This window comes from Manis pentadactyla, chromosome 4, assembly GCF_030020395.1.
Source record: "Manis pentadactyla isolate mManPen7 chromosome 4, mManPen7.hap1, whole genome shotgun sequence".
Classification (NCBI taxonomy): Eukaryota; Metazoa; Chordata; class Mammalia; order Pholidota; family Manidae; genus Manis; species Manis pentadactyla.
Window position 1 is genome coordinate 114158420 of NC_080022.1, and position 15797 is coordinate 114174216.

General features: G+C 45.1%; 1 protein-coding gene across 2 annotated transcripts; it reads left to right on the forward strand.

The window, feature by feature from the left end:
• Positions 1–1489: 1489 nt before the first annotated feature.
• On the forward strand, positions 1490–5328 carry KPRP (keratinocyte proline rich protein). Of its 2 annotated transcripts, none has more exons than XM_036905070.2 (2): positions 1490–1569; positions 3005–5328. In XM_036905070.2, the coding sequence occupies exon 2, from the start codon at positions 3033–3035 to the stop codon at positions 4617–4619; it is 1587 nt and encodes a 528-aa protein (XP_036760965.2). In that variant the 5' UTR covers positions 1490–1569; positions 3005–3032; the 3' UTR covers positions 4620–5328. The 2 variants fall into 2 exon arrangements, with proteins under 2 accessions (XP_036760965.2, XP_057356740.1); XM_057500757.1 differs by lacking the exon at positions 1490–1569 and adding an exon at positions 1576–1848.
• Positions 5329–15797: the final 10469 nt, after the last annotated feature.

Below are 15797 nucleotides of genomic sequence, written 5' to 3' on the forward strand. Positions count from 1 at the left end.
CCTTTCACCAGTCGCTGGGTTCTCGCTGGTGTAGCTGCAGTCTGGCCACTGTCCTGCGTCTTCTGGTCTCTCTTTTAGGGCTAGTTGTGTTTGTTGTATTTTCAAAAGTATATATGTTTTTGGTAGGAGATTCCCACTGTCCTACTCACGCCGCCATGTTGGCTCCGCCCTCACATCTTTCCATTTTTTAGATAAGGAATCTGAGGCTTATGGAGGTTAAGTAGCTTTCACCCCATTGATGAGGATTAGAGCTCAGATTGAAACCCAAATCAGGCTAATCTGAAGTTTCTGCTCACAGCCTGGTCCGAATCTTAAATGCCTACACGGGCTGGCAGGCTACATAAGTAAGTGAAATGATCTAGGCAGAAGTATTTCACTTTCCTTTAATTTCACAGAAGAAAAATAAGAGCACAAGTAAAATAACAAAGGAAAACTTACACTTTGTTTTATACTCTGGATATAGTAAAGAATAATGTAGAATTGTAGGATATAAAAGTATGCACCCTTTCTGAGGGGCAGCTGTTAACCAGGTTGGCTGATGGAAGTTTGTTCTCACTTATGCCAAATCTTTTGATTTGAGAAGAAAATCTGGATGTCTGGAATCTTAAGAAAAATCTTTCTATTTCTAAGTATTAATGATTATTTGCAAAATCATGAGAGCAAAAATTATAGAGGCAAATGATAAAAAGGTAACCCATCCTGACTGTAACTAGCTCACAGCTTGCCAGTTTATTATTCCTGTCTAGCACTATGCTGTCTTCTAGGACTGTTCTATAGCTTTAGCTGAGCACCTGCAGTAAAGCCGTCAGGTTGCTCAGCTAAGGACTGGGATGCAGCAGGCAGCCATCAGTATAGTTTTGTTGTTGCTTATGATCAGTATTTACTCTGAGTGGATGTTGGATATATTGAATGTCACTTTCGGCTGGATGCTTTTGAATAAAACAATTGCCTTAATACTCACAAAAACTTAGGACAGATTTAATATCTCCATTTTGCAGGTGAGTAAATTAATACTTAGGTTCATTAGAAAGTTCAGTCACCCAGCTGTACATAGTCAAACTGGGATGTTAGACTCAGCACCGACTCAATGTTCTCTTCATTCTGTAAAGTTTCCTTTATCTTTGAGGTGGTTTTTATTACTCCAAGTTATGGAACATTTCCTCTTTTATACCTATCTAGTGAGAATCTGAGACAAAGAGGAAAGTAAGGGACTGGAATCACCTTTCAGGAGAGAAGATACCTTTACCACCCTTCATTATCCCCACCACCAGGTCTTCTAGGCATGGAAGAAAAAACCTGATAGGATGAAGAAGGAGGAATCAAAAAAGTATCTGCTCCTTCATAGTCCAGAAGCTTTAACACTGAGGTGAGACACTCCCACATTCTGTAGGTGACTGCAAGGACAGGCACACAGGGAGGGGAATGGCTAATGGAATGCCAGCCTAGATCATGAGCCAGGCAGACGCCAACCAGTTGTCTCATGGTCTAAGTCAGACCCTGAATCCCTTATATAAAGACAGCCCTCAGTCCAGATGCCTCAGCCTGAATGACTGCCTGCCTGTGAGGAGGGTAAGTCGAGGGTTTGGGTCCTAGGACTGGGGTGTAGATGATGCTTAGGGAGTGTTAGATTCATAGGAGTGTGACATAGTGAGGGGAGAAGCTGGGAGCAGAGGAAGAATGGTACATCACCCTGAGGAGAAAAGTCTGGTGGGCTTTCAGGGGATAACCCTGACCTCATCATCAGGTTTCATTTCCTCTCATCAGGACCTGTTTCCTTGGAAAAGATGAATTAATAATTTACACCTTGTAAGCAGAGTTGTATGTAGGAGGCTTACTGTCCGCAAAGGCGTATGTATTTATATATTCCCTATAAAATAATGGAAAGTTTTACTCTTCATTTGAAGCATTTTCAGCATTTTGAAAACTTATTGAGAAATATTTTGTTGGATGAGCTGTTTGTCAAATCAGCCCCCATGCTGTGCTGGTCTCTGGGGCTTCCTGTACGTGAGTTTGGGGAGGAGAGCAGACTGAGGACTGCCCTCTGCTCTCCCTGGCTGCCTGTGGTGTTGGAGTACACCTGCATTTCCCAGCCACGGGTACAATATTCTTGCTGTGTAGAGCTTTATGTGTGGCTGAATGTCAGTCATATAACTTGGGAAACTTGAGTTTTCTGGGTTACCCCTTCTTAGGTAACTGTGCCCTGCCTCTCAGAGGGGCTGGGGAGAAAGCATTGCTGAAGCTAAGATAACTGTTTCCCTTCAGGTGATTAAATAACAACTTGCCTGGACAAGTTGCCATGCTGGTTCTGAGCCTTTCCAAGCCTCGTGTGTTTTGTATGTGTATGTTGAGGGCCTGTTTAAACAAATTCACCTAAAAGGATTGAATATAGGGAAATAAATCTTTTAAGCTGGGTTTGCCCTGCTTACATGCTTTTACTTTCCAGTGGGTGCTTTGAGTGCACATGGTACTGGAGTGCTGGGAACAAGCACTCAGAAATCTTCCCCATATGTGAGTTTTTACCTGCTTGGACAAGTGCATGCTGCCACTGCATGCATATGAGGATATCCCAGCTACTATGGGTGTGGAGTTCCCACATTGGACTGCAGTCTTGGGGACATGGTGTTATCTCTACTTCCAGCAGAGCTCCCACTCACCACTTTGGACCTGGGGAAGCCCTTAGGGGTTCTTTTTTCATCAGTGCCCTCTTGTTCTGGATGCTGGTAGCCCACCTTCCTGAGGGAGCCCCTGGGCACCTGCAATGCTGGCTGTGCCTTTGAAGGCCTCTTACTTACATCAGGACCTGAGTCAGGTCGTTTGGCAGATCCAAGGCAGGTCTCATGGCTAGTGGTGATTAATCTTGGGTCCAGATAACTCAGTAAGGATTCTTGGGTAAAGATTTAGGGCTGGGGAGAAAAAGCCAAGGAAGAAGCAAAGAGTCTTCCCTTTGGTCCTGTATTCTCTTCAACAACTCTCACCCTCCTGACTCTAGTCTTTCCACCCTCAGATTCTGTTCACCCACCTGCATCAGAGCGATGTGTGACCGGAAGCAGATTCAGTGTTGCCTGCTGCTCCCCCAGTGCTGTGTGAAGGGTTCCTCTCTTTGCCCCTCTAAGTCCCCTTGTGCCAAGAGGCAGGTAGTGGCCCAAGCCCCTTCTGAGATGCAAATTGTGGAATACCCTGCACCATCCCCCATTCAAGTTTCCCAGGTGAAATGCCAGGCTCCATGTCAGTCCCAGACCACCCAGGTGAAGTGCCAGGCTCCATGCCAGTCTCAAATCTCCTGTGCTCAATGCCAGGGCCCGTGCCAACCTGAGGTTTCCCATGTGCAATGTGAAGCCCCACCCCCTGTTCAGACCTGCTATGTGGAATGTGCTCCAACTTGTTATACAGACAGCTGTTATGTGGAATGCCCAGTCCAGACCCATGTAGCCTGTCCTCAGCCTGTTCAGCCTCATGTAGTTTGCCCTGCAGTGTACCAGACTCAGCAAAGATTCTTGCCCCAGCGTCAATATCAGGACTCCTACAGCAGCCATGCTCCCCAGCGTCAATCTCGGGCTTCATTTAGCACTTGCGCACCCCAGTGCCAGACTCAGGGCTCTTATAGGAGCTTCACCACACAGCGTTACTCTCAGAGCACGAGCAGATGCCTCCCTCCTCACCAGCTGCAGCGTTCTTACCGCAACTGTTCCCCACCACGATGTGCTGAGCCCTACTACAGAAGCCGCCTGCCATCAATATGTTCTGCAGGTTCCTATAACTACTGCACCCCACCCCGCCACTCTGAGCCCATCTATAGTAGTGGCTGTCCTCAGGGTCCCACTTCAGGCAGCTCTTGGAGATCTGGACCCAAGTGCCGAATAGAGATTTCCTCCCCCTGCTGCCCCAAGCAGGTTCCCCCAGGAAAGTGTTCTACTCAGATTCCTCCCATCAGATGCTGTTCTGAGAGTTCTGCCCCACGATCTTCCTGGGGCGCTTCCTGCCCAGAGCTAAGGCCACGTGTAGAGTCACAACCACTCCCAAGCTTCCACCCAGCCCGGCGTCTGGATCAATGTCTGAAGCCATCACTGCAGAGATGCCCACATCCTGCTCCACGTCCTTACCCATGCCCAGAACGATGCACAAACCCAGAGCCCCACCTCTGTCCTCCACCACGGCGACTTTTGGAACCCTGTCTGTGTCCAGAATCACATCCAGAACCACATCCAGCCCCACGTCCTCACCCAGTACAATGTGAACCAGCAGAGCCACGTCCGTGTCCACAGCACTGTGAGCTCCCAGAACCTTGCCCGGCTCCAGAGTCAGTTCCCCCTCCAGAGCCCTGTCCAAGCTCAGAACCGTGTGTGGAGGCTCGGCACTCTCCTAGCCCATGCTTGGGTCCAAATCCAATTCCATACCCAGGAGACCTAGGCTGTCACGAGTCCAAACCACGCCGCCTGGACACCGAGGCCCCCAGCTGTGGTTCAGCTGATTGTACCCAGTGGCAACAGAGTGGTGCTAGCTGTAAACCTTGTGACATATTTCCAGAGTCACAGGGTCTTGGTGGCTGGAAGGACCAAGGACAACCTTGTGTTGAAGGGAAAAGGGGTACCTGTGCTGGAGTAAAGGGTGCCAATTTTTAAAAAAGAAGTATGGCTGAGATGCCTCCTTCTACCATGCAAATGTTGCTCCTTTCTCAGCAGCCACAATTTCCAACACCTTCCTGTTTGCATCTCTCCAAAGACATTCAGAGGCTGCCTGCTGCAGAGGTGATGTGCAAACTTCTTTTCAAGCCACCTCAGGATCCACACATGGGTCTCAGACAACTTTCCAACCTCACACCTGCCTCCTCCTCTGTACATATTACATATCCTTAGTTCTCGTTAGACCAGTATGGCCACCAGGATGCATCAGGATGTTTCCCAGAACATACCTTTGGTGTTGTCTCCAAGCTTCTGCTCATTCTGTGCCCACTTCTCGGACCACTTCTCGGACCACTTCTCTGCTACTCCCATCATCTGAAATCCAGCCAATCTTTCAGGACCTCTTCTATGGAGCCTTCTCTGCTTGCTCCTATCCACAGAAGCCTATGCTGACTTTCTAGAACTCATTGAACTGTCTACACCATCCACTTTGCAAGTGCCTTTCAAACATCTCTTGAATGGCTGCTTCGTGTTTGAGTGTGTCTGCCTTACCCTGCCAACTAGGCTGTAAACTCCCATTTGAGTGGAGTCAGGATATCCCTAAAGTCCTGTGCTCCTCCTGGGGTGGGCAGCTGCTCAGCAAGGCTTGTGGGTAGGTAGCTCAAACCATGATCTGTCCTGATGAATAAAGATGATATCTTCAGCCTGAGTCTTGTATTAAGGCCTGTTTTTAACTCCTTCGTCACTCTCTGGGATGAGTTGGGTTTTTTTCTTATTCATTATTTGTTTTCTTGGGTTTATTGTACCCATGGTCTGAGCTCTTCTTAGGCTAGACTAGGTAGGCCACCATGTGGGTTTCCTTTCTCCCTTCAGTGTCCTGGCCCTTTAGGGGAAATGATGGATGAAAAGGCCTGAGGAACCAAGTAACAGGGAGGATACCTCTTAATCCTGAATCTAGTGGTAAAAGTCTTAGGCCTGGGCTAGGCACATCACAGAGTTCTGGAGTCATAGTCACAGCTGTGCACCCTCTGTCGAGTCAGAGAGGAAGAAGGGAGCCCATGGAGTCTCTTTGGGATACTCCACAAAGATACGCTCTTCTTGTCTTCAGAGTAAACTACTTTTTTTCTGACATAATAGAAAAGGGACCATCTGAGGCCACCTGTGTTCCTTGGTTCCTACCAATTTCCATTGACAATGGTTGGTCTTGGCTACATGAAGGTGGGGCTTGGTGGGGCAGGAATGGGTGGGGTGCTTCTTCCACCCACTCTCTGCAGATGAGATGGGTGCAGTGGGGATGAGTTCCTGGGGATGGGCCCTTCCCCAGAGGGAGAGAGTGCTCTGAGGTCACTCTGAGGTCTGCAGAGGATGTAAAGGGCTTCTCCTAGGACAGCAGGGGGTGGCTCTGGCCTGGGCATAGTGCCTTCCTTCTCACAGGCCACAACCCCAGAGGGCCTTGCAGCTCCAGGTCCATGTCTGGGCATGGACCAGGGCCTGGCTCTGCGGATGTCTTTCCCCACAGATCTAGTCATGCAATGTCAGTGGAGAGACCTGGGAGATCACCTATGTTGTATAAAGGATAACTGAGTCTTTTCATGTGAAATCCATTCACTCATTTATTTATTGACAAATATTCACTGTTTACCTGCTAGGAAGGCACTGGTGTACAGGAGAGGTACTCCCTTGTTTGCTCTCAGAGAGCTTTACAGCCTGGTGCACTGGACCAGAGACATCAGCACCACCCAGGACCTTGGGAAATGGAAACACATCATCCCACACTCACTGAAGCAGAGACTCCCAGAGAGGCCCAGACCAAAGAAAAGTGTTTAACATTATGTAAACTGGATGTTGCCCAGTAATGTTTGGTTGTTACTAGTTTAGTGAAATACACTATGCAGGTAGAATATGCATATTCTGTGTCTGTATATATATATATATCTACCTCTCAAGTTGCTGCTTGTAAAGATGTAAGGAGACCCCTGAGTGGTGTGGGCTATGCTGCTCATGCTGTTTGACAAGGTCCAGGCATGAGGAGGAATCCTGAAAACAGGAAACTTCATAGCTGATCCCTGCTAATTCCTGCACTTATTTTTGCAGTTGTGATGTTGGTGATTGGGCTCATATATGGGAAATCTTATGTACTTAAGATTTATTCATCTTTAGTAAATAATATAACCCAAAATATTGATCAAAGCAGCAATTCCGGAAATGAAAGCAGTGTTATGGGACCAACTGTTCCAGGCATACTGCCACAAATAAGTGAGGCAGAAACCAAGCCTCTCTTAAAACTAGATGCAGTCTGTTCCTCCTTTTGTAACAATTGAAATATGATTAACCAGGAGTTATAGGAAACTGGGCCATAGAAAAACCACCATAGAAAAACCCATTTTTCCAAGAAATTTATATGAAACAGCAAAGTAATAAAGATTAATAGTCCCCACTGCCCAGGGCCCCCCTTATGTTTCTTATAATATTAGAAGACACCTCTGGTATCCCCATGATAAAAATAATTTATGAGCAAAATAAGAAAATTTATATTTATAAATATCCCATATATCAAAGTTTATAATAAATTTATGATAAAATATTATTATATTAATGGTAAGGTAGTAAGAGCAGGTTTAGTGTTATCATATAAAGGATAAAGAGGACTGCAAGGCCCTAGTGCCTGTAGATGCAGGAGGAAAGGTGTAAATATCTGAAATTGTGGAATGAATATCATGAAAGAATAAGGTGTTTTTATTGTATTTGTAAGAATGTTGAGGAATGGGAGATAGAAGTACCATCCCTAGACTTTAGATGTAAACCTCAACCCACATGTGTAGGATAGGATTCAATTAATAATATAGTTACACTCAATAACCAAAAGACATATAGCTTGCATTTTATATAAACTGCTTAAACTTTATATAGCCTTAGACACATATCTTAAACTTTATATAATTTTACATGCTTAAGTAAAAATCATAGTCCACACACTTAGCTCACATACTGTCTTATGCCATTTCCTGTTTAGTACTTAGCACATAGCTTTTATAAATAACTAATCACAATAGACTAGGGGAAAGTTAAAAGAAATGATGATATTTACTTAAGGGTAACAAGCTGGAATTATGTAGATTGACAGGAAAAGAATTGTACTATTCATAATTAAAGAAAAATGTTTAACATTATGTTAACTTTAAAAAGATATAAAAATAAAGACCCTGCCACTTAATGTCAGGAGATGTTACAACCTTGATCAGGTGTTTTGTCTCCTCACTCATATTCTCACTCGCCGACGCTGTCCTTTCCTTTGTGACCCACACCTCGGCTGGAGCTGGACTCCAGCCACTTGAGATGGCAGAGGCCTTGGGACCCTGGTCCCAGAAGTTGTTCAGAGCACAGCCACCTCTTGCTTAGACTGAGCTAGTGGTCTGTGGTGCAGGCCAAGAGCTGGTGCCCTGGCCTGGGCATGTGGCCTCACAGGAAAGGGAGGGTGGCATTGGGTTGTTCCAGAGCTCAGGAGAGACATGAGGACTTGCTCGTAGACAATAAAGAACTTTGCTCAGCATTTCCTAGAGTTAACTTTTTTGATTAAATATATATCTAAGTTTGTATATTCCTTCATAGGAATAAAGTAACCTTTAAGGCCAAATAGTTATCATTTGTAATATATATATATGACTAAATGTGTATACATACATACATACATACATACATATATATATATATATATATATATATGTATGTATGTATATATATTTGTCCTTTAATGCCCACAAAAGCCCATCACACAGGAATTACAATCTTGCCATTCTGCAGATGTGCAAACATGAGCACACAGGACTTACATGACTTGCCTAAGCCGCACACTCAGACTTGACCCCCAGCCTACCTACTTTTCTATGATACATGGTTACTTTTCATCTTGGTCATAGTCCCTGCCTCTACCAGAAATCTTTCCTGTATCAACCCAGTCATTTTCCCAACATAATTTTGGAGTTATTTCATTTGTTGAATAGGTTATTTTCACCAATTCTACATTTGCTATCTCTCTTAAAATGCTGGTTGCTGTAGGACTGTATCTGTTCTGTGGCACATGCCTCCAGAGGCCTGGCAGGGCCTGAAAGACTCCCACAGGGTATCCCTAGGCTTCCATTGCCCCTGGGTAGGAGTGGGAAAAATAGGATAAGGAGAGACTTGGAAGCCCCAAATAGGGAATTCTCATTAGATCTCTTCCCCTGTTCTCTTGAAAACACCATGGGACAAGAACCCCCTTGTCTAGAGGGTGAGTGGGAATGGTCCATACCCTGAAGATACAGACAAAACACAGACATGGCTGTGAAAGAAGGACATTCTGTCCTAAGAAAACCCATCATCCATAGGTTCAGGGTACAGGTCACCATACAATGTATTTATTGCAATGATGCACAACCTGCCCTGTTCTCTGGGATAGACTCTAATTCCCAGAATAATCAGGCCTGGATATGGAAAGGGATTGGATGATGGTAGAATAGATGAATCTCTCGGTGAGTTGGGCTGGGGTTGCACCAGGGAAACCCCAATAGCTCGGTGCTCCCTCATGGTCCAGAACTGTGGAGGAGCCAGACTCAGTGCCATCCCTTTAGTCAGAGGAGTTAACAGCCTGACACTTCTCTCTCCTGGGGCACTAGTCCGAATGGGCCTCAAAGTTTCTCCACTTTGTTGGACAGGATGCTCAGCCTTGAGCTCCCAGGCAGGCCCCCAGTGAATAGCTACAGTCCATCTATAGCATGTCAGAGGAAAGAGGCTCCCAGGAATATGTGTGTTGGCATGTTGGTATTGTGTACCTTGCATATTTCTTCATGTGTGCCTAGGAGTCTGTCATTTCTGTCTATATGTTTTCAAATCTTGCGATTTTTTAAATGCCTTTGGGGAGTGTGACCTCAGCAGCATGGTTTAGGATCCCCTAGAAACCTTCAACACTGGCTTTGGATGGACCTTCCCAGTCATCCCTTCCACTCCCCACCCATGCCTTTCACTGATGACATGCTGCCCAGCTTTCTGCCTTTTCCTCCTATCTCAAAAGTTTGAATAAAACTTAAAGGTACCTCAGGACCAGGGATGAGGATTTGAATTCCAGAGCAAAAAGGACCATTTATAAAGCCCTTAAAATGTGCTCAAGGTCTGCAAGAGAGACTTCCCTTTGAATCTCACACTAATCTGAGGCAGTACACATGTTGTAACCATTATCTGCATTTCAGTTTAATGGACTATTGCCCAGAAATGCCAGTGCACTGGTCAAGTCACAAACAGAGGTTGGTTAGAATCTTAAGCCTTGACATCCAGCTTTGCTGCCTTAGAATGAGGACCTGGCTTCCAGAGGTAAGGGGCTAACTGGCCCAAGTGAATGGAAGAAAGATTGAATTTAGAGATCATGCTTCCAACCTTGGAATTCTGCTTATATCTCACTGTCAATCTCCATTCTTTCTCTCTTTCTAAACTTCCTGCCCTGGATTAGCATGTTCATTGCTGAATGAAGGAACTGCACATAGTGTTCTCAGAGGTTCCTTCCAAACCAGGTGGATTATACACAATTCCTCTTTGTCACAGGCTCTGAATCAGGGGGGAATGACCTGGAAATCCACTTACAGACACAGAATTTTGAGATACATCCCAGAACAGCTTAATTTGAATTTTCAGAGAGACAATTTGAGAACTTGAAAATATTCTGATCAGTTGGATGTCATTGCTACAGTGGATACCCAGGTTTATGAGGTTATTCAAAACCTACAAGGAAAGGTGAAACTTGTACACATCTGATCACAGAATGAGTAAGATGTGGACATTGTGGCAAAAATGGAGTTGACCAGTAGCCATTTTTTGTGGGAGGTTTTACTTAGTTACTCTATGTATGGAGACAAATCTACCACTTCTCAGTCTAGAAGCACCTCAAAACCAAGGAGTCTCTTCCTACCTTTCTTAGTCAGTCCCCAGCCCAACCACTAACCAAAGCACACAGAATGTGGCTCTAGTGCATGGCTGAGGGGCGTCCTGTCTATTACAGGTATTTGTACTGGGAGATGTTATACCTCATTTTGGTGTATCTCTCCTTTACCTAAGCGTTACCCAATTATTAAAAGAGAGAATTTCCACATCCAATAGTTTGTTCTACAGACTAGAATAGTCCTGAATGAATAAGCAAATAGAACTGTCATGTGTAAGGAAATAGCTTAGCTCTTTATAAAGGAATATATATGTGTAAAGTAGGAATCAGCCAGGCAGTGCACATGTGGGTACTTCAGTGATGTACATGAGAACAGCCAAGTGGTGAATAAGACTTGGTCCTTGGCCACAGTGTACTCCTGATTTCTGGCATGGTTGGATATCCCAGAAACCTGAAACTGGTTAGGAAGAGAACATGATGCATGATGATCTATGTGCTTCTCCACCACCAGGAACCATCAAAACTCATTCCTCCAAAAGATGAAGCTTCCTGACCTAGAAGCCTAAACTAGAAGTATCTAGAAGCCAAGAATAATGCAAGCTGTGACAAACCTATCCATCATGTTCTTTTCCACATATTTCTATAGGAATCCTGAGCTGGGTTAACACCTTTCCTCCTTTCTCTAATGTTATACATGTTAGGAAGAAAACCACTTATCAACTTATATCAACACATCTATTCATTTGATAAATACTTAATGAGATGCAGCTATCTGCCAAGAAGTCTGCTTGGTCCCAGAAATATAGTGGTGAACAGGACAATAGAGTTTGTGAGAACTTCTACATGAAAGACACAGGATACCATGGAAGTCCATAGTAGGGGCACTTGAGTGGGCCATGTGCCTAGAGGAGGTAACTACAACCAGAGATAAGTAGGAGTTGTTTAATGAATGGAGGAAAGAGGAGAATATTCCAGGCAGAAATAAGAGCAGGTATAATATTGTTATGGAAAATACTGAAAAAAAAGCCTGGACTGGATCACCGATGGAAAACACCAAGCAGCACTCAGAAGTCTTGGAGTGTTGAGGCTTTATTTCACATGAGCAGGCTCAGAGGGGAGTCGTCTCCCAAAAAGTCTGAGCCCTGAACAAAGGAAAAGGAAGCAATTTATACCTTTCTGCTTCCTTATCTGTAACATTCCTACGTGCACAGTAAGAGAGCAGTCAAGGGGCAGGGAGTTTAGGGAGCGAACCTTGGAACCCGGTGCTCGGCAGCATGGCGAAACCAAGGGAGTGTTTTTTTTGTTTGGGTTGAGGAGGGGGGCGAGGTGGAGGGGAGACACCTCGTAAATTACTGTCCTTGCAGTGTTGTTTATGTTGAGGAGGGAGGGGTGCGAAACAGAGTGGGGCCACCTGCTAGGTTGCTGTCCTTATAAATTTTCCCTATCACTATCAGCATAACCACATAATGACAGACAATTGGAGAAGTATTTCCTCTTTTCTTGACTATCCTTTCTAGTTCCTAACACTTGTATAGTCCCAGGACTCCATTCTTATCCTGCTCTAGTGAACTTCTTGTTAACATCTTAGAGGAAGAATTGAGAAGAAACTGAATTAAATTTCAAGTTACTAGTGTAAGTCCAGGGAAAGGAAATCCCTGGGCAAAATACCTCTAAAAACCAAATCAGTCAAAGGAAGAAATAAAGGTTAAAACCTGTTTATTGCTCACAAACTGCAGTCTCAGGCCATCTTTCTTCTCCTGATCAAGCAGCAGCAACACCCCCCCACCACCTCTCAGGTACAGATAAGCCCTCTGTTGCCCAAGTTACCCATTGATATGGAGATGAACTTCTCTACCCATGAGGAAAGATGCAAATGCACTAAAGCCATACTTCTTTCCACCTCTGAACTCCTATTGATATGCAGATATACTAAAGCCATGCAAGATATTCTGGAAATGTTACAATTTTATCCACACTAGGAAGAATTGGAAAGTAGACATATGATTCAACATAGGTGAGAATAATGGATATTACCTGACCAGAAAAAATATAACTAAGATAAATGTGAAGTTCTGAATTATGCAAGAGATTTATCAGCACTTATAGATGAGTGGGTATATGTATAGGCACACATATTGAGAAAGCTGGGCTGATTTAAATCTTAGTGTTGGCCAAGAGTGACACTGTATAGCAAATGGTAATAAACTCTTGTTTTTAACAGTTAGCATGACAGTGCTGCTCTGCTGGTCCCAGACAGTGCACAGCTAGACAGTGTATTCAACTCAGGTGAGCGGGAGGGAGGCTAAAGGATGAGGATCTGCTTTATGTCAGCTACCAACTAAGGCAGAAAACGTGCATCCTTCCTCATACTGATGCCAGGGTTCTTGCTCAAGAAGCCGAAGAATGAGCTTCACAAACACTCAAGGTAGGAGAGCAAGGTACTGTAAGAATAGAAATAGGTTAAATGTAAGAATAGAAATAGGTTAGCATTAGAGTAGCCATCGTAAGGGCCTAAAAGCCATTTCCTGAGTGTGTGTGAACTGGAACTGGGTAAGGCCGAGAAAAACAAGATAATCAATCATGAACACCGGAATAAGGCAGCGGTGACCCTTGGTCAGCTAACCTTGGTCAGTTAATCCTACATACCAAGCTTATCATGTGGAACCGCCCTGACAATTGAGGAATGGTCTTATCTTGCTCTTGCCTAACCCCAGGATGTATGTCTTGCAAGAATAATGTATAGCTGTGGAAAATTACTATGAGTTAAGTGCTTTGAAAATACTATATAAACCCTTGGCTCTGAGTGCTCGGGGTCCTTGTTGAAACCCACTGTGTCGGGCAGACACTTGGACCCCAGCTAGCTGGAATAATAAACCTCTTGCTTATTGCATCGATCTGCCGTGGCCTTTGTCTCCTCACTGGGGGGAAGCGCAGACCAGAATAAGGCCGTTGGGTCTTACATTTGTGGGCTCGTCCGGGATCTCATGTCCCCCCCCGGAGGAACAACAAGCCAAGGATCGGAGGCTTCCCCTGGCCAGGTATACTGTGTTTGTATCCGTGTGTCTCTTGTCAAACCTGTAAGAACGTACTGTGTTTAATCAGAAAGTGTCTTGCCGGCTGGTGAGCGCACTCAGTGTTTTTGTTCGCGAACAAACCTGAAGCCTGTATAAGCCTGTAGGAGCTCCAATCTGTATCTGCATCTGCATTGACTTAGGCAGACGTGCTGGCAGGTCACCGGCCAAGGGTCTTGGGAGACGTCCCTTGCCCCCATCTGGAGGACGAGGTCCTCATCTGTGAGGTAAGTCGGCTGCCGCTGCAGTCTGACAGGCCCTAAACTCAGTTTCAGTTTTGCCTCCGTGGCAGCGGCAGATTCTTCTCTGTAGGCTCCTGTTTGTTGTTTGTCGTGTTTGTCTTAGTCTTGCTGACATAAGAAATGGGACAGACTCAGACGACCCCCTAAGTGTGTAAATGAAAATATCTTTCTACCTCCGGATGGTATTAATGAAATTGATTTAAAGACAAGCGCTTGTGAAAACTGGGCATTCTAAAACTTCCAGAAAATCTGATAAAAAATGTTAAGCATTAATGCTAATTTAGGTTTGGCTGAGGCGTGCATGTCCTTATAGTTATCAGCTGCCAAAGTTTACTTAAAGTCATTTAAGTTGATGTTACCTGTTAAACATTTCAAGAAGATGCTTAAAGAAAAGCTTGACTTTATCTAATGTTTAGTAAAAGTTTTCTAAGTAATTGAGCATAATTGATATTGTTAGGGTCCAGGACTCTGGGGTTTCCCCAGAGAGCAAACCACACGGACACGGAGATGTAAATCCAAGCAAAGTCTTTATTCAGCCAGCTAGCTGGGGCTGACAGCCCCTCCCCTGACACGCAGGCCGAGTCCGAGCTGCCGACCCCCAGGCAACTTTAGGTAGGGATTATATAGGGTTTTCACAGCCGTTGCACCGAAGCCCGTGCATTTCTACAACCAATAATTTTAAAACACATTCTATATATTCTATATTTTAACCAATGGAGTTGAAACGAGAACGCCCTGGTTACCTAACCGCTTCCCGTAATCTCTAGCTCACACAAGCGTGTCTACGTGACTTATCATGGGTTATGTCCCGAGGCTACTGACCACCTCTGGTTATCTAACTTAGGGCAGGCGTGTTAGCTTCGGGCAGTTACTACGAAAACTGGGTGGCTCTTGCTCTAGGGTTTAGCTAGGTTTTATTAGTTCTTTTCCCTGACTTTTGCTGCTCTTTTCACTTCTTTACATTGCCCCCTTTTCTTGATCAGACTGAGGAATCTTCCACAGCGGCACCTAGGGCCTGATATTTTGACGAAGGACCAGAAGTTGGACGGTGTTAACCCTCTCCCATACAAACCTAAGCAGCCTGTTTATTATGCACGGATCGATAGTAAGCAACAACAACAGGATCACTAATGGCCCTGCAATGGCCGAGAGGAGGGTAGCGAACCAAGGCTTGTATTTGAACCAAGACTCAAACCAGCTTTCGTTACTTTCATATTCTTTATGCCTCTTCTCTAGATCCGTTTTTAGTTTGGCTAAGGAATCTCTGACTGCACCTGTCTTATCTACATAGAAACAGCACTCTTCCTTTAGGGCTGCACACAGTCCACTTTCCTTTAAAAACAAGAGATCCAGGCCCTTTCGGTTTTGTAGGACCACCTCTGACAAGGAGGTGAGGGATTGCTCCAGGTCTGATATTGACTGTCGGAGTTGTTCTAGGTTCCTGTCGACTGCCAGCCTCAGGGCTGTTGAGCCCTTTTTCCCGAGTTACAAGGGCTCCGATGCCAGTGCCTGCCCCTGCTATCCCTAGGGAGAAGAGGGCCCCAATGGTCAAGGCGGTAACAACCTCCCTCTTGCTTTGGTGGGGGCTCGGCCTTTCTTCCCAATAAGAAAGGAGAGATTCATGAGAATGATACATTAGGCAAGGTAGAATGGCCACCAGCACACAAAACTCACTGTTAGCATTGAACACAGAGGTGGATAGGGCCGGAGTGAGGCCTGTCTTTGAGCAGAGCCACCAGCCCAAGGAGGGTATAATCCACTTTTCCTGCTCTCATGTGGTGTAAGCGTAGGAAGAGCATAACTGGCATTGGGCCGTCGAGACTGTGCCTACACACGTACCAGCGACTGAAACCTGAGTGATCGTAAGTCCCCACGGTTTCCCGTCCCAGTAAGTGGGATGGGAGTTGCTGATAGTGTAGGAGCCATTTATCCCGATTGCCTCATAGAAGGGGGGTGAACC